The sequence below is a fragment of the Nomascus leucogenys genome, chromosome 12 (genome assembly GCF_006542625.1).
Source record: "Nomascus leucogenys isolate Asia chromosome 12, Asia_NLE_v1, whole genome shotgun sequence".
NCBI lineage: Eukaryota > Metazoa > Chordata > Mammalia > Primates > Hylobatidae > Nomascus > Nomascus leucogenys.
In genome coordinates, this window is record NC_044392.1 from 23,351,140 (window position 1) to 23,376,771 (window position 25,632).

General features: G+C 35.3%; 1 protein-coding gene across 4 annotated transcripts in view; it reads right to left on the bottom strand.

Moving 5' to 3' along the window:
- Window positions 1–25,632, bottom strand: part of RASAL2 (RAS protein activator like 2) — a 411,681-nt gene that overhangs the window by 97,253 nt on the left and 288,796 nt on the right. For 2 of the 4 annotated variants that reach the window (XM_003258936.4, XM_030823932.1), the window contains exon 4: window positions 5,845–5,951. In XM_003258936.4, coding sequence (XP_003258984.2) covers window positions 5,845–5,951 — 107 coding nt within the window. Of the gene's footprint in view, window positions 1–5,844; window positions 5,952–6,743; window positions 6,854–23,268; window positions 23,830–25,632 lie in introns of those variants that run through there. The other 2 variants (XM_030823933.1, XM_030823934.1) reach the window with 2 other exon arrangements.

Genomic DNA, 25,632 nt, shown 5'->3' on the forward strand with positions numbered 1-25,632 from the left:
ACTTAAGTATGTACCTGGATAACTTTTCATTATTTATTCAATTGTTCCTCATCATCCCAGTAATTTCATTTAAATGAAAGTCTAGCACGATGTTAAAGAAAAAATGAAAAATGGTCTTTAAAAGAGGAGAAAATGTCAATTGACTAAAGTTGTTTTTGAAGAACAGTCAAAACTCAGATGTGCAAAAACATTGTGAATTTATACATATGTATAACACCTAAAAGGTTCCAAGAAATAGTCACAGAAACAAATCATTAAATAATAAAGAATTCTCTCTAGTTTCAGTTACCAATATAAGTAGACAAAGTATACACTACATAACTAAAACACCACAGTTCTGAATTTCAAATATTAATTAAAATCTCTCTTTAAGGAAAAAAATCTATCCATTCTGCTCTTATCCCACATGATCTCTTATTAAATGTTTATTAAATGTAATTACATATTTAATATCCCATTTGACTAGGGACATTATCAGTAATACCAAGAGAATATGTGTGAGATAAACTCATTCGATTCTGGTCTTTGATAATTCATGCATATTTTATCTATTCAACAATTATTTGTTGAATGTTTGCTCTGTGGGAGGTACTGTGTTAGGCACTGGGGTTGTTATAAAGATGACCGGAACAGATACGTGTTGTCTAATGAGGGACAGAACCTACAAACAAATAATTGCAATTGGAATTACGGTATGTGTGAAGAAAATGGAATGAGAGCGAAGGAAGGAAGAAACTCTCCTATAGATCAGGGGTCCTCAACCCCAGGGCCATGGACCAGTACCGGTCTGTGGCCTGTTAGGAACTGGGCGGCACAGCAGGAGGTGAGCAGCAGGTAATCGAGTAAAACACCATCTGTATTTACAGCTGCTTCCCATCACTTGCAGCCTGAGCTCTGCCTCCTGTTAGATCAGCGGTGGCATTAGATTCTCATAGGAGCACATACCCTATTGTGAACTGCGCATGCGAGGGATCTAGGTTGTGTGTTCCTGACGAGAATCTACTGCCTGAGGATCTGTCACTGTCTACCATCACCCCCAGATGGGACCATCTAGTTGCAGAAAAACAAACTCAGGGTTCCCACTGATTCTACATTGTGGTGAGTTGTATAATTATTTCATTATATATTACAACCTAATAATAACAAATAAAGTGCAAAATAAATGTAATGCACGTGAATCATCCTCAAACCATCCCTCCCAACCCAACCCTGGTCCGTGGAAAAATTGTCTTCCACAAAACTGGTCCCTGGTGCCAGAAAGGTTGGGGACCACTGCTGTAGATCACTACTTTTTCTTATGGCTATGATTAGATAAGAGTACAAATACATTTCAATATTGCTGAAAACCAAGACATTGCCTTAACCTACAGGTTCGGTAGCCATATAAATTTCCTCTTCTTCCCTATAGGTTCAGTAGCCACATAAATTTCCTCTTCTTCCCTCATTTTGAATGTTATTATACATGAACACCCTGCTGTACCAGTTGCCTATTTTAAGTTTTTAAAAGTATAAATTTTTGTGAATGAGGAAGACATACAAAGGTTTTTTAGGGTTCCCTGCTTTGAGCTCACTGTTATGGTTATTCTTCTTTCCGTCTTACTTGGCATCAACCAGCAGGATATGAGTGATCCTTACTCACTGGCTTCTCCTTGATCTCCTTAAGGCTAAATATTATTCTAGAAAAATCAGTAGTATCAGCTGAAAGGCCAGGGGTGAGTGCTAGGCTGGCCTTCTATTGAATGATAGCCCCTTACCTATCACCCTGAGTTGGAATAGTGACAGCAAGAGGAAAAAAGACTCAGGAGAAGAGTCAAGTAATTTACCCATATTTCACAGTATTCATGCCACTTTGTTTAGTTTTAGAGTCAAAGACAAATATTCCAATAAACACATCTTTAATGCTTCAGCAGCAAGTATAATTTGGTTAAGTTTGATAAACAAACTCAATCACAGTCTTGCCCCCACCTACCTTTCCAGCCTTCTCACCTGCCATTTTTGCCCACATACTTTTCAATTCCTGTCTCACTCAGTTCTTTCTATAATCCCTGGAAGCATCAGTCATCCCATGACTGTGTGTCTTTCCAAAATGCCATTCCCGCAGGCTGGAGTACTTTCTTCCCCTGTCAATTATTTTCTTTCAGCCTTTGAAACTCTGCTCAAATGCTGCTCCTTGTCAAAGCCTTAACTTACACATTGTGTTGTTAATAACTTGTGTAACCATGCTCACCAATCTCTTTATGAATCTGGTCATTTTTCTATCTCTTGCTACTAGGCTATATATAGGGTCTCAGAATGGAAAACTTTGTTGTACCATGCACAGTACGCCAAGAAGGTATCAATTGATGAATCACCAATACTTTGCCCAAAGTAAGCATTCAATAAGTGTGTCATTGTAAATGATTTCATTTAGGACTTGTTAAAATCTATTTTATCTGCTTTCAGTAAGTCTGAAAATGGAGCTCGGAGGAATAAGGTCCTTTTTGAGAGTCCACTACTATAATTTTGGGGTCCAACTGATGAGCGGTAAACCTACTGCACACCATAGCAATGACATCTGAATCCTGGAACCACTGGTACTTGTGGTAAAATATTGGTTCTGTCTCTTCATAAAGTTGACATAGAAATGATCTGAGATATTGCATAAACAACTCTAAGTTAAATATCTCAAAGTCTGACTCCTTTTTGTACTGCTATCCTAAATTCAGATATTGTATAAACAACTCTAAGTATCTCAAAGTCTGACTCCTTTTTGTACTGCTTTCCCAAATTCAAAGAGTCCACTGTGACATTAATTATAAATGTATTGTGTGTTGACCTGAAAATTAGACATTCTTCTAATCAGCAATATATTTAAGTGATGTAAATCACACTACTATTGGTATTACATGAAAATTAAAAAAAATACAATGAATTTCTACAGATATCCAAGTACTCATTTAGCCAGCATATTTTGATTTCTCTTAAAAAAATATAAATTATTTATCTAGCATGATCAAGGAATGAGGTACTTCACAAACCACTTTTCTGGATAACAAGTTTTATAAACATCACATATCTTCAACATTTTAATCAACATTCTCAATGGATACATGTCACATAATATAACATAGTTCCACTTTTTAAAAAAGTAGCAAAATAAATATAATCTCACTTTTTCTTGATGATTCAGGATCATTATTATCAATGTCAATTTCTGCACTATAGACTATCCTGGAACACAATAATATCCTTAAGGTCTAATTTAAATGTAAAGCTGTTTGCCTTTATCCTAAGTGAATTCGGATTGTTTTTATGATTCTCTGCTTTTCATTTTCTCTGTCTCATCCTTTTACTTACTGACATTTCTTTGTTGTTGTTGTAATCAGTGTGTTCTAATGGTTATTTTTCAGAAAACTCTTTAGGTGAGGGCCTGTGAATGGTTACATTCTCCTAGAGAGCTAAGTGCATGGGTGCACGGGCTTTGTGACTGTCATTTGCTAGACAGAGGCCCTTTTCTTCCCTCATTATTTCTAAATCTACAACACGGCTGAGATTGTCAGAAGAGTAAGTGGTTTGTAAGTAATGCTAGCTTTCATATGTTTATCATTATATTTATAATTTTCACTCAAGAATTACTAGTCATATTATTAAGATACATCTTAAATTAGTCATCAACTTAAATAAAAATTATGGTTCTTAATTAATTCAGATTTTCAAAGCCTGGCCATGAACTTGAGACTCAATATAGGATATGCTTTAATGTTACCATATTGCAGAGGGATATTCATCCTGTTATCAACTTTTTCAAAAAAATTTAAGAGTCACCATTCCATTCTAGCATGATGGTGTGAAAACTTCAAATTCTAACTCAATCCTTTTCACCAAACTTTGCATACCGACAGTCAGTTTTACTCTATTCTTTCTGCATCATCGGAAAAACAAGGAGGTGAAAAATAATGTTTTTTCTCATTCATGAGAAAAATAAAAAATAGGTAGCTATGTTTATGGAACAAAAAATTTAGTAAAAGACACTAAATCTGATATTTTAAAATTCCTGTCATAATTTGCTTAGAATATTAATCCAATACTTGCTTGTGATCTTTGAAAATGAGAACATTTGTAAAAATTTGAAAGGTGTCCAGTAACCGCTATTCATAAACTCTTCAAGGTCCTGAGATACAACAAGCGAAAATCTTGCTCCTCAGGGTTAACACAAAATAAAACACTCATTTTGGTTATCTTATGCATGAATGCCAATTTATATATATCAAAAAATCAGTTCCACTTAAAAGGTCATCCCAACTTTAAAAAAAGTATTAGAATAAAGGCAGACTACACCATATTAACTTGGCTGAATTAAGAGAAATCTTTTTTTTTCCACATAGAAAAGTCTATTCCTACCTTATACTGATTTTCATTGTACCTAGAATAATGACCAATCTCATGAAGCAATTCAAGTATAAAAATAATTAATTTTAATAAAATGATATGATTAGGAAATAAATATATTTCTTATCCAAGAAAACAGGTGATTTAAAATCTTGGTTACTCACAGTTATATCAAAAAAGTCCAAAACAGGTCTGTAACTGATAGTCAGCTGACCTGATCACATATGGCCCTTCCATCTCAGTACTTTTTTTTCTTTAAAGAGATGGGGTCTTGTTCTGTGGCTCAGGCTTGAGTGCAGTGGCACAATTATGGCTCACTGCAGCCTCAACCTCTTAGGTGCAAGCAATCCTCCCACCTTGGCCTCCCCTGGGACCACAGACACAGGCTACCATGCCCAGCTGATTTTTTTTTAAATTTTTTTAATAGAGGCAGGGTCTCACTATGTTGCCTAGGCTGGTCTTGAACTCTTGGCCTCAAGCAATCCTCCCACCTCAGCCTCCCAAAATGCTAGGATTACAGGTGTGAACCACTGGGCCCAGCCTCTTTTGTATTTAATGCTGATTTTCAATACTGCCTGGTCAATTTAAGGACTTAGTTTCTTTCAAGGTTTTTCTTAAGCACTTCCATGGCCATCCAAAAGATAGCTTAAGCAAAGTGCAGACCAAGTCTTAGGATTAGAATTCACAATTGTCTAATTCTCTGTGAATTTAGTCTGCAAATTTCTGAGTCTCATCACTCTCTGCTTATGTTCCAGCTCTGAAAAATAAAAAAAATTACATCCCATTCCTAAAAAAAAAACCTCCCACCAGCTTCTTCACAGAATTGTGAAAGGTTTTTGCTAGCAGCTTGATAAAAAGATGTCTGCAAGGATTTGAACTCTACAGTTGAGAGGAATTTGAACTTAATGTAGTTACATATTTTGTAAGTACCCTGTGAGTAAAAATAATATTCCCTAAAACCTAATAAATATTATACTGAAAGTAGTGGACGGCCGGGTATGGTGGCTCAAGCCTGCAATCCCAACACTTTGGGAGGCTGAGGCGGGTGGATCACTTGAGGTTAGGAGTTTGAAACCAGCCTGGCCAATGTGGTAAAACCCCGCCTCTACTAAAAATACAAAAATTAGCCAGGCATGATGGTATGCACCTGTAATCCCATCTACTCCGGAGGCTGAGGCAGGAGAATCGCTTAAACCTGGGAGGTGGAGGTTGCAGTGAGCGTTATCACGCCACTGCACTCCAGCCTGGATGACAGAGTGAGACTCAGTCTCAAAAAAAAAAAAAAAAAAAAAAAAAAAAGAAAGTAGTTGACATTAACCACAGTTAATTTATACAAGTTTATGAGTCTATCCTTTAATCACAGAATTATAAAGAAATTCTTGATGAGAAAAATGTTTGGATTCTTTAGTAGCTGTCTCTAACTCTAAGAAGAAAGGAGAAAAGTAAAATATTCTTATAAAGAAGATAAACACTTACTGGTACTTTGAAGGGTGAGGTATTTACAGTATCCATGGAGTTGGGTTTCTCTGATGTACTGGTCCCTGAGATACTCCGTCTACGAGGGGACCTTTCTGCTGGTACCTCTGGAAAAAAGGAGGAAAGTTGAAACATCATTAAGAACCCCAAATTTAGGATCTTCCACTAAACTGTAAAGTTATTGGTTTTTCACAATAAACCAGCATGCTTTAAAGGTACATTACATTCTATCTCACATAATTTATCTATCTTTGAGGTGCTTAAACTATCAAGACACTAGAGAGACTTGGTCACAGTTAAGAATCTGCTTTAGTGTGACAGTTTATATTTTCATCTGTGCACATATAAAAATAATTTCCTCTGAGCTATGTTTAATATCTTTAAGTTCACCTAATAGTTGCTTCTCACGGTATATAAATCTACTTCTCTATGTGTCAGCAATGTAGGAGTTAATAGAATAAAATGGAATTTCTAATATTCTTCTGAACAAAATATAGTCTAATGTTGCATATGATTTGATGGTGTTTGCACAAAGGTCAAAGTTAGTTCTGTGCAGATAAGATGATTCACCAGACTGCAACAAAAGGGCCATGAGAAGACTGAAAGCTGCTGCCAAGATAAAATAACATATATGCCTATGCAGATATAAAAATAGATCAGCTTCTCCTTGTTCTGGCAATATGACCTTACTAACATCTTACTCTGGAATCCTAAATCTGTTCAAACTGACCTAACAAGCTTAGGATTTTGCAGATAATGTGATCTTCTCCCATTTGATTACTATATACTGTATTAAGGCTACATTTTTAAGATTTTTTCATAGAGTGATATATATATACACGTGTATATATATATGCATACACACGCACACACAGATGATAGATATATACGTATTATACCTTTATCACAACTGCTTCCCATCGCCACTTCAACTGACAGACATAAAGGAATCCAGCTTCTCAGATAACATTAGATAATCTCAACATGGACAAGGAAAAAAAAGCCACATCCTAAAAAAAGTATTCTGTGTTATCTTCCAGATCTTAGAAAACAAGGAGTAAATCGTAACTCCGCAGACTGACATTTTGATTCCTGCTGTTCTCCCTTTAAAAGACAGATGCAGTTTAAACTTCCATTTCTGGCCTTCTGGCCCCTGGGATCCGTGCTACTTCCACTTAAGAGAGAGCGTTTTTTCTCTCGCTCCCTCTGTGTCTTGCTCTTCCCCCTCCCTCTCCACAGCTTGCAGAGAGAGAGCAAGCAAGAAAGAAATACACAGGACTGCAGCTATTCAATCAATCGTTCTGACTGCACATCCTCATTAGTTACTTTCAGGCTATTAACAGACGCCCAACCACTGCCTTCCCTCAGTTACTGAAAATTTCACTGTCTTACACTTATCTGCAGCAAGAAAAAACATTTACTGAAATGTATATTCGGCTAGTGCCAAAAGGACACCATTTTACACAGACCCAGTAATGCACACAAATCAATTTCTCCTATGAAAAGCCAATTGGAAGTGCTTACTCTTTTACTATCTTTGCGTGCTGGACACTGATTTTCTTTTCCATGACTAAACATATCTTCTCTGTGACATCTTGACTGGTAAGGCACAAGCCAAATTGGAACATTCCTAAAGACTGAGAGGCTGACAACATAGCATCTTATATGCTTGCAGTACAAGAGAGTTCCATACTACTACTGTATTTTAAAATTATGACCAGTAACTGTAAGTCCCTTAACTTCTCTCTAACCATCACTAGTTAAATGAGCCTTAATGTACAAAGCCGTTTTCAGAATTAGGCACACATGACTTCTAATGCACATCGCTGAAAAATGGCAGCATAATTAGCTCAGATTCATGGGAATGGCACAAAGCACTGAATTTAAGTAAATCAGCTTGTTGGAGCACATTGAACAGAAAGACTTCCAGACTTCAGGAATATGACTCTACAGAGTAATTATCCAAGTTAGATGACTCTACATGGCTAGGGACAAGGCAGGCAGGGAATGGGGCTGGTGAAGGTAGAAAAAAAATCTCACCTTTTCTCTAATAATTACCTATAAAGGTAACCTCATATCAAATTAGAAGATACTGGAGATTTAATATTACAATATAGTATGTTTTAATTTCTGAATAATTGACAGAGAAACTAAATTGGAGGAAAAATAAATTTCATTACCTGGGATAAAATGATCTAGTAAACCATTTCCTTAATTTGCAATGTTCTGGCTAAGGAAAGAAACTGAAATTAACTTCCTCACTTTCTTCCAAACATCCAATTTTAATTTTCAGGCATACAAACTCATTAAATGAATATGTTTCAATGCTTTTAACTATTTGAAATTATATTGACTAAAATTAGTGGCCACATTTCAAACTCCAATAAATATGGTATTGTTATACTTCTGTTTTCTTTTCTCTTTTTAAATTCTCTTTCTGTATTATGGGAAAAAAATACAATGCTGATGTAGCTTATAGGATGTATTATTGGGTCCAGAAAGAAGATATTAAATCATTCCTGAAGTTTGAACAATTTCCACTAAAGAGGGGAAAGAAGGGGAAGAAATAAGGTAAAGCTAAATCACCTAATGAAAAGAAGTTTACACTTTGTTGCTTTCTCAACCCGCACAATAATACCACTCATCTGCTAGTGTAGAATAGGCCTTTGGAGAATCCCAGTTCTTTAGTTCTCAGAAGATTCATAACTACTTCAAAGCATACAGAAAAATAAATACCCCAAGTACCAATGTCCACTTAGAAGCAAGGTAGCAGCATTAGCAAGAGCAGAATGAGCAACCTGCTGGATTAGTCACAGGACGGACTGCATATTAAACTTGTGCCTTTAACTTTAAAACTGTAAGCGGAAAGGAAAGCTGCTACTATGCTCTAAGGGCTACATTTCTGCTCAGTTTGAAGGAAAATCTACACTAGTTCCAGTAGACCAAAATTAGACAGCTGTATCCTCTACCCCCACTCATGCTACATACTATTGCATTATTTTCACCTGCTATAAAATTAATGTTCTTTTCATAGTTACAATATTTAATTATAGTCATTTTAAAATATGCCCATTCTCTAAGATTGATGAGACAAGAGAGATACAATATTGTTTCAGATAAAGGCCTGAAACTGCCTCACTTTCTCATCTCTAAACATAATATTTTTCATCTTCAGATTGAAAGGCAAAAAGAGTTATAAAAAGCCTGGTTAAGTTTTAAATTTATCTCTTCATTTCCTTTGCCATTGAATATGACCTCAGATGATGTGATGACTTATAATGATGAGAGATAACCTCCAATACAGCTCCATATAGAATGATGTATTGAACAAAGAGAGCATCTGGATGTTTTTCTTAGCAGCTCTACCAACGATATGTACGATTCTGTGTAAGCCATTTCACCTTTTCTGTCCTAGTCTTCACCATTTAATAAACTGGGTTATCCAGACCAAACAGAGATAAAGACAAGATTAATGAGTTTATATGCTTTGAGGCAAAATTAGCTTTCTGGAAGGAAGAATCTTTTAAAATCCAAAATAGAGTACTATCATTTCCTCAACATACACATTTTCCTCTATGTCAACGCGCTTTCTTTGGAAAGTGTGGCAAAGAAACTGAAAATTGGATAATTATAGGGGCAAATATACTTTTGGTGGAGGATGCTCCTGTTCAACAAACAGAAGTCAATTTCTGCCTTAGAACCTAACAGCGTATACATTGCCTTTGGTTCACTTACCAGGGAATAAATGCCACAAATTCCTATCATGAACTTGGGAGGACCCTAAGGAGTAAGTTAGAAGGTGACAAGTGTTTTGGGGGAAATAAAAAGTAGTCAGGGAGATGAATAGGTAGAGTAATTTTAAATAGGTAGTTGCATTGGAAAGGTGAGGTGTGAGTCAATACTTCAGGAGGTAAGGAAGTCAGCCTTGCAGGTTTAACAGGGAAGAAGACTACAGGTAGAGGGACGTTAGTAAAAAGCTTCTAAGGTAAACTGCAGCAAAGAGGCCAGTGGGATTGGTGCCAGTGAGTGGGAACAAATAGTAGGAGATAAAGTCTGAGGGGAACTGGGGCAGACATGTTCAGATAATACTGGCCAATATAAGGACAGTGACAGAAGAAAATGTATATGCTAAGGAAATGACACTATAATACTATTACATTTTAAAGAACCTCTTTCTTCCAAAAAGCTAATTTTGCACCAAAACATATAAACTCATTAATCTTCTCTTGTAAGGACTTTTTTTTTTTTTAACTCTAAAATGAAAAACCACCTGGTCAGACATGCGTCACCAAAAGGTACAAATCATATTGAAAGTCCATAGATAGACACTTACTGGTATTTCTTAATTCTTTTCTTTTTCTTTCTTTTTTTAAGACAGTCGCCCAGGCTGGAGTGCAGTGGTATGATCTGGGCTCACTACAACCTCTACCTCCGGGGTTCAAGTGATCCTCCCACCTCAGCCTCCTAAGTAGCTGGGACTATAAGTGTGTGCCACCATGCCCATTTCTAGAGAGGGTATTTCACCATCTTACCCAGGCTAGTCTCTAACTCCTGGGCTCAAATGATCTACTCGCCTTGGCCTCTCAAAGTGGGGTTACAGGCTTGAGCCAACCACCAGGCCAATTTTCTTTTCAGGATTTTGAATAATGAATATGATTCAGAATAAATCTGGAATGTTATTATGTTTGGAAAGAGAGTAAACCGAAATGTTTATCATATTAACTGAGGGTTACGTTCCAAAAGACTCCGAAAATATCTTAAATGAGAAAGGTATCTGCTACACAATGTCATTACTGTATGGTCAAGTATCTATAGGCATCAATTACTTTTTGTTCAATCTCATTTAACCAAAGTTCATATGCCATATAATATTTGCATATACTTAACTATTATAAATAGCATAAATTTCTTATAATGTCTACCATTTTTAGAATTAGTTACCACAGTGTAAAAAACAGGTAAAGATAATAATTTAAATTTTTTTTCTTTTAAAAGAAAGTGTTATACTATAAAAGCTATTTAAGCACCTCTTTGTGAATAATTTGTCTAGGGAAAATATTTTTATTATAATTTTAGCTCATATTGAGGTTTTTTTTGTGTGGGTTTTTTTTTTTTTTTTTTTTTTTGGAGACACGGACTCAGTCTCCCAAGCTGGAGTGCAGTGGCACAATCTCACCTCCTTGCAGCCTATACTTCCCATGTTCAAACGATCCTCCCACCTCAGCCTCCTGATTAGCTGGGACCACAGGTGCACGCCACCACACTCAGCTAATTTTAGCTCATGTTGAGAATTTATGTGCTAAGTACTGGGTCTAGTATCTAACTTACTTAATCTTTGCTGTAGCCCCTGAGATAGTAACAATTATTACTCTCTCTGAGGATGGTGGCAAAATTTAAAAGGGAATAAAGTAAGTTCAGAGGAGTAAATTTAGCAGGAAAGGTAAATAAAATGTAGAAAGATATTTATAGCTTTAATTTGGTGAGCAATTATATAAGAAACTAAAATATAGTAAAATTCTCAAGTTATAACAGAACAGAAAAATATTACATATCACAGATGCAGTTTCTTTGGCATATACAGAATGTCTAAGCACTTCATATTAATGGCAACCTGAACCAATTCCTAGTAATTTTTTGCACAGAATTATAAAACATGAATAAATGTAAATACTCTTTCAATTATAATTATTCACATGCCTCTAATAATTTTGATATTTGTAGGTAGGAAACAAGTTTCTAATGTTTTTCTCATAAAGCGAATTCTTCAGTTTACTTCAAAAGCCTTTTTAAGTCAACATTTCAACAAAACATGATAAAACACTGAACACAAACCAAACTGTGTTTGTGTAACCATTCAAGTCACCGAAATTTTGGCATATATAGTGTTGCTGTGAATGAGTCCACTTCACTATAATCTATTTTCCCTTGCATTGTGTAAATAATGACAACATTAAATAGGATGTGGTATGTCGGTGGTTCAAATTATTAATGAATGAAATAAGCAAGTAACTTCTCTCTCCATGCTGTGAATTCTGAATTAGGAAGGTTCTTCTTCCATAGGATGCACAGAAGACATTTAAGAAACAGAATAGGAAGGATGAAATAGTAGGAGGAAATGGGTTTGTAGCTCTTCAGTAAAGAGGGGCTTTAATAAGAAATGGCAAATTGTGAAACAAAAAAGGCTTTCATGAAAATAAGGTTTCATATTTTTTTTGCTGGAGGACTCCTAAAGGTAATAGGAACTTAAAAGACAGAGTTAGAAAAATATTATAAAGAAAAAGTGACAAGAGCAAAGAGAAGAAAAATCACATACTGCATTTATATGGCTGCTAACACTATAGCACCTGGGTGTTTTTATAAACTTCATCCACCATTTTCAGTAGGATACTTTCTGCTGTATCCCACTTTTACTGCCTTAAAGCCTATGCACTGTCAGCCACAAGCATCCAGCTGCTCTGAAATACAAATCCCCAGAGCCACTTTAATTCACCCAATTTGTATCACTCAGACTGCAGTACTTCACTCAAACAAGTAGTCCTTTCAAGTTTGCATGCCCCACACACTCCAATATGTACAAATTGGTGCTAAGTACATAAATGTGGTAAATTCTCATAAAGTAAAGCCATCCAGTCTCCCCACCATTTCCTTGCCTCAGTAAATTTATTATTATTATTTTTAAATATTTCTTCTTGTTAACATAATAGAAAAACAATTTTTTTCCCCAGCCAAGGGATCTGAATACCACCCACAAGTACTCATTCCGTTTCTTCAACTTAGGGCTGCACATGACAATGTTGGATGAGATGGTAGAGAATACTTTTAGTGCCAACAACACTCTCAACTGAAAAGGCCAAGAAAATAGCTCAGGGATATTTATGTTATCTTAAGTTTCAGATAGAAAACATATATCTAGTTCTTAGTGACGACAACTGGGTATCTTGATGATGATGAAAACATAACAATGACAAGTACAACATCAAATTGTCATGTTTGGTGCAAAAGTAATTGTGGCTTTCGCAACTTAAAAAATGCGAAACCACAATTACTTTTGCACCAACCTTATATTATGCCTTATTATTTGCTACATGTTTTATATAAGTTAAATCTTTAATCCTCAAAACAATCCTTTGGAGGTGGAACTATCAACTTATTTTACAGATAAAGAAACAAGAAGATGTTCTATTACTCTGCCCATGTTTGCACAGCTGGTAAAAAGGGTGGGGGCAGGATTAGAATCCATGCAGTTTGGCTTTAGAGACAGCTTTAATCGCCATGCATTCTATCCTGTTCTCCATGTGTTTTGTATAATGGGCTGCAATGGAGGAAAAAAATAAGATGAATGATCAAAGAGACTCCAGTTTTCTTCATATTTTAAAGAGAATTAAGTCACACTCTTGAGGTGTTTTCTGCACACAAAACCTGTAAAGAACAACTCAATCCTTGAATGCTGATGCTGATAAAAACATTCTAGTCAAGAAACACAGAGAGGTGAGGCAAAACAATAACAAGGGACAAAAGTTTACTAACTTAATGACAAAAGTTAATGGTGAAAAAATGTGAACAAAACAGGAAACAACTTATAAAGAATATCTAATACTGATCCCTTGAATAAAAAGTGACAAGAGCCCTCCAAAATAAAGCATGTCAATGCCACCAATCTTCAGTATACCTATGTGGGGAGATAAATACTTAGATAAGTTGTATGAGATGAACAGAGATAAAAAGCATTAATATTTTAGGTTTTGCAAAGAACAATTACTAAACAACAAAGCATTGTTCAGCATAAAATGACTATTTTGAACATGTCAGTCCAATTATTTATAAGGTATTAACTTCGGTTTGGTATTTATAAGATCTCAACTTCAGTTTGGTGAGTTTTATTTTGTCGTCAACTGTGGGAGATAATCTCTTCTCATCTACAGATAGGGCCTAACACCTTTATTTAAACCTTTCCTGTAACTGATTTAATAATATATACTCATTATTAATATGCTTCATATATAACTTTTTCTGTAACTGATTTAGTAATATATTCTCATTGTTAATAAGCTTCATATATAATTGGGGGTATAATGGTAGATTTATTCATACCATAATTTTGGTGGGCAGTGAACATTTAAAAAAAGATTTAGTCTTGATTATGCCAGAGCCTCTGTTTGGGTTTTATTTCCCAAACAAATATTAATAGAGGACATTAAAAAAAGAAAACATACAAATATGTAAACTTGTAATATAAAGATGAGAACTTAATCATTTACCGAGAACTAAATATGCACATGACACTGTACAAAACCAAAATCATTTTGTGTACACTCGACATCACCCATTAGTGAAGGTAATAAAAAAGAAAGGAGCCTATGATGTTGATTTGCCCCCCTTTAGCCAACACACACTGCTAAGTATCTCTTCGAAACGGCTGTTGGCTTCATTTTGTCTTCTTTATTTCCACTACCATCCACCATCCTAATCTAGGGCTTTTTATCTTCTCATGCAGATTATGGCAGGAAGCTCCTAACTGCTCATACTGACTCCAGTCTCTCCCTGCTTAAAGCTATCCTACTCTTCATTACCAGATTAATCTCCCTAAAATATTACTTTCTGGATGAAATTTCCTTCCTAGAGATCTTTAGATAGTCAGACATTAGAAAAAAAAATCATCTGGCCCTACTTTGCATATTTAGTCCTTTCTGCCAACAATTTTCAACAATTTGCCTCAGTCAGATGATCTCTAATCTCAAGCTGGCCACATTCATTCTCATATGCCTGCTTTTGCTAATGGTTTTCACCTACATATCTGCCAACTCTTAGATGACCTTCAATATCAACTTCAATTCATCTACTTCCATAAAACCAGGCCTAATTACTCACATTTCTTTGATTTCCAATTAATACATTTATATAAGTTCATATTCTTTGATTATATGTGTTCTAGTTTTGGGTACCAAACTAAACTATATTCCTAATACTGACACTAGTGTTCCATAATGGAGGTCTTATGTCACTGCAAGATTGGAATCATCTTGTGATCATGTCTAAATTTTTAAACAAATTTTAACAGGTAGAATTCTGTTTTAAGTATTTCTCTCACAATGTTTTTATAAACCATTTGCACCCATTCTTGCTTGTCTGCAGGGATTATTAAGATAGAATAAAAGATAATAAATAATGGCAAATATATTTTAACAACTAAAAAATTGTTAAGCATACTTTGGACACGTTCCCCTACCCCCACTCAATAGACACATGTGCTTATAATCATGACTCTATTAGGTACAGCCATATAGAACTGCCTTTTTTTGGTAGATTAAAATGGTAAAATACCAGCAATTTCATATAGTTCAATTTAATACACAATAAATTGATAAATTTTCTAGTTACCTCTCACACATGGAATTAAATTCTACCATCTAGTTGAGTTTAAGACCACTCTCCTTTATGTATATTAAATTGATATTTTTTCTTCTAATTTTTTTCTTTTTATTTTGATCTATTAGTGACACAGCTATCACAGAAAAATTGAGATTATGATAAATAAGCCTCATGGGAAATTAGGTTTAAAAGTTTTGAGGATTTTCCTTCTATGCATCATTCTATTTAAAAAGGTCACAAATTGGCAGGGCACGGTGACTCACGCCTGTAATCCCAGCACTTTGGGAGGCTGAGGCCGGTGCATCACTTGAGTTCAGGAGTTCGAGACCAGCCTGGGCAACCTGGTGAGAAACCCCATCTCTACAAAAAATACAAAAATTAGCTGGGCATGGCGGCATGCGCCTGCACCTGTCGTCACAGCTACTATTGGTAGGGGGCGCTGAGGCTGGGGGGCAAGGCGCTGAGGTGGAATACGCAGGGCTTGACTGACAGAGTGAGACCCTGTCTCAAATTAAGTCACAAATTTCCAAATTTTATTGAGAAGCACACTTGAACATAATTACATTTAAGTCTTGATATCTTACTCGTTTTCTTTAGATATCTGTTCAGCTTAATTTCCTTTAGTTTTTAAAGTATACATCCCCAAAAGGAAAATTTTTGCAAGAACATCTTCTGTTCTACACTTTCTCTGTTCTAAGGAAATCCCTAAACAAAGGATGTAAGACTTAAAAACTCTAAGGGAACCATGTCCACCTGTGAGACTCAATATGGATTCAATAGCCATACTGAGGTACTTTTTGCTTTTAAATTTAGATGCCAGAATGCTAATTTATTCACTCACTATGAAAAACTGAATTATCACTGATTGGAAATATTAATGCAAGTGTGCCTTGACATTAATTATTTTTCTGAAGTCAAGCTGTATGAGAAATTAAACCATAATCAGTGGTAGATTTTAAACTACTGACTCCATTTCTCTCTCTCTCCTCTCTTCCTTCCTTCCCTTCCTTCCCTCCCCTCCCCTCCCCTCCCCTTCCTTTCTCTCTCTCTCTTTCGAGACAGGGTCTTGCTCTGTCACTCCCAGTAAAGTGGCAGAATCACAGCTCACTGCCTCAAACTCAAGTGATCCTCCCAACTCAGCCTCCCCAGTAGCTGAGACTACAGGTGTGCTCCATTGTGTCTAGCCTCTATTTCTTTAATGGTTACAGGTCACAGGCCTAATTACATTTTTTTATTGCTTCTACAATTTTAAGTTACATTTTTCTTAAAATGTCCACTTGTCTAAATTTCCAAATATATTATCAAAAAGGTCTTTTTTATAATAGTCTCCTATTTTTCAATTCTCTAATTTTCTATAATTATACCCTTTTTTCATGTGTCAACATTGTTTATATTTTCTCTTTTTAGCAAATCTTGTCTGTTTCATCTATTTTCATTAGGCTTTTTAAAGGAACAACTCTTGGCTTTATTGATTTCTATTTTCCATTTCATCATTATCTACTCTTATTTTCATTATTTCTTTCCCTAAACTTTCTTTGGGTTTATTATTTTTCTAACTTGTTGAGTTAAATGCTTAGCTCATTAATTTGTAGCCTTTGCCCTTTTCAATGTAAAAGACTATACATTTCATTTAAGAACAATTTTAGTAATATTCCACAAGTTTTGACATACACTATTTTCAGTATTGCTTAGTATTTTATAATTTCCATTATGTTTTCTTTTTTGACTAACAAGTTATTTGCAAGTAACTTTAAAAGACTGCAAAAATAAAGGTTTTTAAAGTAAATATTTGTTACTAATTTCTAACCTAGTTCAACTGTTATTAGAGAATGCAATCTGTGTAACTTTGAAATTTGTTGAGATTTGTTTTATGACCTGGTCTATTGCCAGTTTTTATAAAGATTCTGTATGTGCTTGAGAAGACTAATTGTTGGAGTCAGGATTCTATATATGTCCATTATATCAAACTTACTGCGTTTTTGAATATTCTCTATATCCTTACTAATTTTTATAGACAGGACTGTAGAATTATCCATTTCTTTTTATATATCTGTCCATTTTTGCCATATAAAATTTGAGGTTTTGTTATTGGGTACATGTAAGATTGTTATGTCTTCCTAGTGATTTTTATATTTTATCATTATTGAGGGACCTCCTTTATTCCAGCAACTTTTTTGATAGTCTTATTCTATTTCACTGGCTACACCAGCTTTCTTTTTCCAAGCCTTTACTTTTAACTTTCCTAGGTCCCTGTGTTTTAGATCTCTCTCTCATTCATAGCATTCAAAAAATCCAGTCTGACAATATTTATCTTTTAACATTTTCATATATAATTTGATATAATTGGATTTTATTTTTACCATCTTACTGTATTTTCTATTTATTTTTTCCCATTTTTTTCTGATTTTCTTTTTTTAAAATCAGGTTAATCAGGTTTAAAAAATTCCATTTTCTTCTGTATTGCTTTTGAAAATATACACTCTATTTTTATTCTTCTAGTAGTTGTCCTTAACATTTTAACACGTATACTTAAAGCCTAAAGTTAATCACGATTTCTATCCTTCTCTTGAATAATTCAACAATCTTAAAATACTTCAATTCCAATTACCCACTTCCTGTCTCTGACATATTAATGTTGTCCACTATTTCAGTTTTACCTTATCACGACTGTGATTATGAATTCTCAGGATGTTTTTCCCCTCCCACCTCACCTACCAGTCCAGGTTAAGATAATTAAGATTTGTCTATATTTGTCAATGAGATTTTTTTCTAACTTTCACTTTCACTGAAGGTGTAACTCATTCAGAGGCCCAGTCCTATGGGGAAGAATGACATAGGCCTTTCAGTTCTAATTCCTCACTTTGTTAGACCCTTGGCCCATCTCCTATATTATAGACATTAAAACTTTAAAATTCTAAAATTGGTAAATGCCCCCAGGAGAGTTTACTGTCTAGATTTTGAGTTTTGTTTTGTTTTCTTTTTCCTCTTCCTGGGGACTTCCTTTCCTTCCTGAGAGTTCAGCCATTTAGTTAAAAGTGTTTGTTACATTAATATGACATTTCTAATTGTCTCTATATTATTTTTGAGGTTATCTAGTCTGGCATAATGAATATGTTTCTCCCTTGATGTTTGGTGTAAATTTTGGGAATCAGATAATAGTTGCCAATGCCAAATAATTAACTATAGTCAACAGAGTCATTTAGAAACTTAAAATGTTTAGGATTTGTCAAATTTACATTATTCTTTCATAGAACTATTCTATCACATAAATTACTTCACTCAATGAAGTAAAATGAAATCATTTAAATTCCATTTAGAAAAGGCAAAGTGGAAAAAAGTATACACTATTTTCCTTCTCATTCTAGAATTTGGAAAATGCAATCATTATCTACTGAATAATAATTTCAAATGCTATCAAAGTACCTGAAATGGTTATGGGACTACAGAATAGTAGAATAAGAGGGAAAAAAAGCTGGATCCAATAGAATAATTTCAATAATTTTGAAAAGCCCCGAGTCTCAAATTTTTGGGTATCTGGATAGTACTCATTATTCAAAAAGTATCTACTAAGTACCTACTCGGTGCTATTCTGAAAGATGACAAAATATTAAGAGAAGATCCTTATCTGGCAGTAGCAGGGAAGCATTTGATGGGCACACAAATAACAACATAAATGGGTACACAAATAGCTAACTCTGCAAGACTGGGTGTGATAAATGGCATAAGATTAATACAGTAGCTGTTATCTCCCCATCTTCCCTACATTCCATTGCTAAATCTTGGCATGCGTATTTGGTTCCTGTATGAGTTTTTCCTTTCTCCCTTCAAAAGGTTAATTCTATGCTTTTAATTCTACTCTCACCTCCAAACCCATAAAATGTTTTGTATTCTTAGTCTTTATCCTTGTAGGTTCAAGATCTTGCTCTCTCCTCCACTTAAAAATATGTCCAAGTCTTCTCAATTTAGTTTTTAAAAGGGTACATGTTTCTGTCAGTCACAGATTTCTTCAGGCAAAAGACTTAACCTGTGCTTTCCACTATCTCACCTCCTACTGTCATTCTCAATATTATAAAATCTGACTTCTCCCTCTTCAACTTTACTCAAATAGCATTAACACTTTCACAGGTTATCAACAGTCTCTTACATTGTCAAGCCTAGTGGTTTTTTTCTGACTTCTCTTCGGCTTCTGTAGCCACTGACACTACTGACCACATTGTTAACCTTTTCTACCTTAGCACCTGTGATACCACACCACCCTGGCTTTCCTCCCACATTTACGGTCATTCGTTCTGTGTCTCCTCTGTCTCTCCACCCACCCCCAAATGTTGATATTCTTCAAGTTTCAGCTGCTGCCCTCTCTTTTTTCTTGACAAGCTCTTGATAGCAGATGACCTACAGATGCTTAGAATATCAACTATCTTTCTTCTCTAGATGAACAGCTCCCACCTGTGACTTAATTTCCAATTACCAAACCTGTTTTTTCTGTCTGGATGTGGATTAGTCTTCTAAAACTCAAAATATCTAAACAGAACTCCCATCTTCCTAAAAAATTGGCTCCCTTTCTCAATTTATTTCTGTTAATAGTACCACCATTCTTCCAAGTTCAAAAATTATCTTTGATTCATTTTGTTCCCCATTCCTCTAATATGTCACCAATTCTGCTGATAGATTCTTTGTAATCTCTCCATCTATTTTAATCTGTTATTCACCTGAGCTACACAAACATTCATCTGCACAAGGAGTATTCCAGGTGCTGAAAAGACAGAGGATTAAGCCCTCCTTGTGGAGGCATTCACAGTCTGGTTTTAATACACAAACCAACAATTATAATACACAGGGATAAAAAAGTAGAGGCACTTATTGCATACCTGTACTACTGCAGTAGCTTTCAAACTGATTTAACTGCTTCTAGCCTCTTCCCCTTTAGTATCACTTTCAGATGTCTTTCTAAAAAACTACTTTGATCACATCTTCTTCTTGCTCAAGGATCTTTCATTCTTCTCTATGGCTTTCAGGATAAAATTGTCACTCATTAGCCTGTCTCACTAGTCCTACACAGTGAGCTTCCAAATACCCTTCAAATGTTATCTCTCATTACTTCTTTACATGAATTCTGCATTCTTTTCAAGACAGTTTGCTCACTGGATGTGAAATTATTTAATATTCCTCAGGACACTGCTTTCATACAGAAAACCCCACCATTTCCATAAAAATCTTTTAGGATTCAGATTAAACCCTATCTCTGTAACGTAATTTTCAATGTTTTAAAATGTAAATTCTTCAAACTCTCAAAGCAATTTTTACCTGGATAAATAATTTTACAATTAGGAACTGCCTTATTTTCGTTTTCTCCATTGTCTGAATTACCATTTAATTTTTCTTATTTAACTTGGCATAGTTCATGTTTTCTCCCCAGCCAAACTCTATGTCTCTCACAAGCAGCTTTTTCTTATACTTCTCTGTATCCAGCCACAGCATCTAGCAGTGTCTAGAACACTGTATTTATTTATAAGAAAGTTTTGAAACAAGGGCAGAGTTTTAAAAAGCTGAATTTAGAAAGCTGAGTTTGAACACTGCTGACAGAAGAAACAAGGTAGGAAAGGGCAATATTTGTTCCAAGATAGGAAGTATACCAATGTGGTTGGAAGGGAGGCTTGGGGATTTTCTCCTCTAAAATGAATAATAGAATGTCAGGTGTGAAAGGCCAAATTAAGTTTCACAGTAAGGTGTTTTAAATTTATCTGATAGGTGATGAAGAAACCATGGAAGGTTTTTGAACAGATTAATAACAGTGCACAGTTGTATGAAGTTTCATCAAACTAGCAGTGAGCTACATTATTGGGAAGGCCTGAACATCAGTTAGGTGGTTACTGTACAGAAGTAAGTAGTAGATCCTAACCAGCACAAAGTACTTTTCTTGCATCCCCCCTTCTGGAGGGAAATCTGCCTTAAAATTCCTTAGGCAAAGAAAGCATAATTTGATAGGTACCAAAAGACACAGTGTCTCTTGGTTCTACTCATCCTAGATTCACCATAAAGTAGATTTAGTTTTCTTGTTTTTCTCTTGGCATCTTCATTGGGAAAAGCATGTTGTCATTAATGGTAATTACATTAGCAAATGACTCAACACAAGGGTTTTATTTAATCCTCGAAATATCACAAGCTACATCTCAGATAGTTTTGTTCCTCATTCCTGTGGAGGAGCTCAGTAAAATTCCTGTTTATCCACAGATGGAGGTGTTTGCTGCCTATGGTCAGGAGAGAGCTTCAATCCTAAAAATAAGATTTGCTGACTTTCACAGCTTAGCACTGCCACAGCAGAGCATGGGATACATTGCTGTCTATTCACTCAGCAACTAAACTTAATGTAGCCTTTGAGCAGAATCAGGACTCTGACTTACCTGTTTTTATCTATAATCTGAAGGTTTCATTACGTGGATAATTGGGAATTGACTACCCAGAAGTCAACATCATAATTTATGGAAATTTGCATTTTTTTCTTCTAAGCAAGTTCTAACATTCTTTGTCTTTATTACCTCCATTTATCCGTCTGTGGATAAATAGGAATTTACTAACTCCCCTAATCAGAGGACAGGAGCAGGGATGGGTGGGGGCACTACTATAGCACTTTTTATTTACTCATCTTTATTAACCAAATTCATTTCAGGCATAGTGGGATAATGACCTCCCCACAAAAAAAGGAGATAAATAAATTAATCTTTAGGCTAGATAATGAGAATTCATAAAGGTATGCCAGAGCACAGAAAATATGTTCAATGATAACTCTGCCTTCCTTTCCCATGATGTAGTAGAGTCTAAGTTGGTTTTATTAGGGATATCTGTATTTCTTTCTTCACTGATGTTTCTCTATGTGTATGTATGCATGTGTCAGGGGAGGGGAATGGGAAGCAAGTAGAATGAGATAGGCTTCAGAGAAATGAAGGCTTAAGAGGTACACATATTTCTTAAAGTCATCCAAATGCCCAAGATAAATAAGGCCACGGTAAATTAAGAGTCGGGTTAATATCTAAATATATGTACCTAGGAAGACCTGATTAGGATGACCCTTTACATCTAAACTGCAAAAAAAAAAAAAAAAAAAAAACCACACCAAAAAAAACCAGAATGCTAAGATTGACAACAGAATTGAAAGATAAACTTATGCTAACTATAAGAAAGGTTTTCAAATAATAGTAGAGATAGCTTTTGGACTGGCAGAAGACTATCCATAGGTCATACAAAATATTCATGAGGAATAAATTAGAAAATTAGAAGATCAACTGAATTTTGTCCATTTATAATAAAGGCATACTTATATCTAGGAAAATATAAATCAAATTTATAAGAAAGATAAATTTGAAGGCTATAATTAATCTAGCGAAAGTATTCACAAATAGGTTTTTAAATGAGTATCAAGCTCTTCTATCACATTTAAGATATGACTGGATTTACAACCTAACTTTCCTAATAATTTGTTTATTATATCAATAACCTCAAGATAAACAATTGCTTTACTTAGAAATTTATTAGCATTCATAAATGCAAAGTTAAAGTAACGGGAGGTCCATGTGTCCTATTTTATGTAGTCAGTAGAAATCATATATAAACATTACAAATATTTCATACCTTGCATAAAAGCTACTTCTCGATTTGTACATTGGCATTTCATGCACACAAAGCCTACTCCCACTCTCACACAGCATGCCTCACCGTCACTGTATTGAGAGTAAAGTAAAACAATAATATTATTTTGGTTGGCAGAAGTTGTCTAAATACCATGAACAGCTGGCCAGATGACATGGTAAGCCTTGAATGGAGCAAGCACTCTTTGTTAAGGCAAAGCAATCTCTCTCTTATTTCTCATAGCTAGTGTTGGTGGCATTATTTCTATAGACAAACAAAATTTGAAAAGCAAACGACTTAAACATATTCCCTTAATTCCTCTTCTCCTTTTAAAAATACAAAAGTGGATTTAGAGAATTTGGGGTCCTATTCCCAAAAGTAAGAAAAGTTCAGACAATAAAGGGTTAAAAGAACAAGCAAGCCCTACCGTACCCAGAAATGACAGAAGGCTCTTCTCTTCTTCGGTGCTACTATCCAACCACTCCGCCACATCACCGGGGGAAAGGAGACTCATTCTCCAGCCAGAAAACTTTTCCATACAGAGCACAATTACTGAATGATGAAGTGAGAAAAAAAGGATATAGAGACTAAATTCTTGGGGGTCCAACACTTAAATTGCTGGCTAGGCAGTAATGATGAAAGAGAAAATGTGATCCTCCCTCCACTCTGAATTCTGTCTCTGTGACATCAATCTAATACAACCAGGGGGAGGGGGAAAGAAATAGGGTTAAAAGAGGGTGGTATAAGAGAAGAGAAGGGAGATTTGTCCTTCTGTCTCTTGGTGTTATGCTTTAGTCTGAAAGAAAAAGCCAGGATAACACTGAATAATGAAGTGTGTTTAATGACAGGAAAAATCATACGAAAATAAAGAATAAAGACACTCAAAGAAAAAGAAACAGGTTCCTACACTGGAAGCAGCTTAGATAACCAGACAGCACAATAGCTAATCAGTTAAGTAAAGCATATCAAACAAAAACAAAGACAAAAGAACAAATTCAGCATTTTGTTTTGTTTTGAGGAGAAAGGTTTTCAAATTTCCTTTCAGTCCTCCGCAAGAACTGCAGCCCCCTTCCCCTTCCTGCTTTAGCTATTTCAACAGCCCCCTTTACGAAGATTTCCTGCAAGAAAAGGCAGGTTGATAAATCTGTGAATAGGAAGCTCTCATCCCTCCTTTCTTCTCCTCCTCCATTCCTCCCCCCACCTCGCATGGCGACTGCACTGATCGACAATAATGGAATCTGTAACTGACTGCCAACAGCAACATTAAGGATATTACAAGTCCACTTCATAAGAATTCGAGCTGGTGGTCGGAACTTGGGGGCAATTCTGGGCTTCTAGTCAATAGCTGTCTTTCTTTGCGAGGAAAGAAAGGAAGTGTGTCTGTGTGTCTGTGTGTGTGTGTGTGTGTGTGTGTGTGTGTGTAGGAAAGAAGGCTGAAATCTGAAAGAAGTAAGAGAAGTAAGCTTGTTGGGCTGAAGGTACAGAGATCAACATAGAGAATGACTGTTCTCCAACATTATTGTGAAGGTGTCAGATACAGATGAATTTTTTACATCATTTACATTACATATTTTCATGGTTTAAGATTATTTCACAGGTTTATACCTTATTACCAGGCAGAGAAAAATCAAGCAGAAGAGGTATGTTCACAGATCCATAAATCATTAATATCCTTGTTCTCTGGAGATTGATTAGGCTTGTTACTAGGAGAAAACAATATTCTTAATAAAAGATAGAGCTTTTTTTTCCCCTGTATTAGCAACACGTTAGCTCTTTTCCTAAGAATCTGGTCTTTGCTTCTATTCTAGTAGTCTGCTTTCAGTGAGAGATTCTCATTGATTAAGAGTTACTACCTCCTTAACATATCCTGAATCTATACCCTTTTCTCCATGCTTACTTCAGTCTTATTTATTTTTAATCTAGACTCTAGTTCATTATGACTGTAAGTTCCCTGACGACATGGACCTTGTTTTATATTAATCTTTGTAATCCTAGTGCCTAGAGCAGTGCTTGGCACTTAGATGAAGCTCATCAAATATTAACTGAAGTTTTAGATGGTAGCTCCAGAAGTTTTAACAGGTTCAACACTGGCAGGAGATGCCAGGCTGAATATTTTAGGACCTCATTTAAAAATTAACCATTCTGATGATTACTTAAAAATAGTTACAGTGACAGTACCATACGATTGAGAAAATAAAAATTGTCGAAAAAGGTATTATGAATTCATATGTTTAAATGAGTTTCTATTACTCAAAATAACTACAAAAAATTGAAAAGTAGTATAAAAATAGGTGTAAAAGACATTTTATTAAAATCCACAGGCTATGCATGCTTAATATCTAAGCATGGATTGCTAATTCCTTTGTAATAACTTCATGACACACCAGTATCTCTGGAGCTCTGGGATTGGACATCAGTAGCCTACAGGATTACATTCAAACTTCCTGGTGTGACGGGGCTTCTGCTTTTTTCCTGTCAGGGACCTCCAGACTCCTCTAGACTCAGCCATTCTGTATTATTTATCTCACTTCCATGCCTTTACATGTTCCACTGAAAGTGGCAGAAAACAAGTCATTTGTTTTGTTCATTTGTCTAGAACAACTGTTTTGTTTTGTTCAACTGCCTAAAACATTCTCTGACACACAGTAGAAGCTCAAAGACTTTTGCTGAATGACTTTGGTACCTCTTGTGTGGTATCACTCTACCATACACATCTGACAATACTGAACTGTTCCCTTGAGACTCAGCTCAAATGTCACCTCTCCAGGTCTTCCCTGACATCTTAAAGTAGAATTA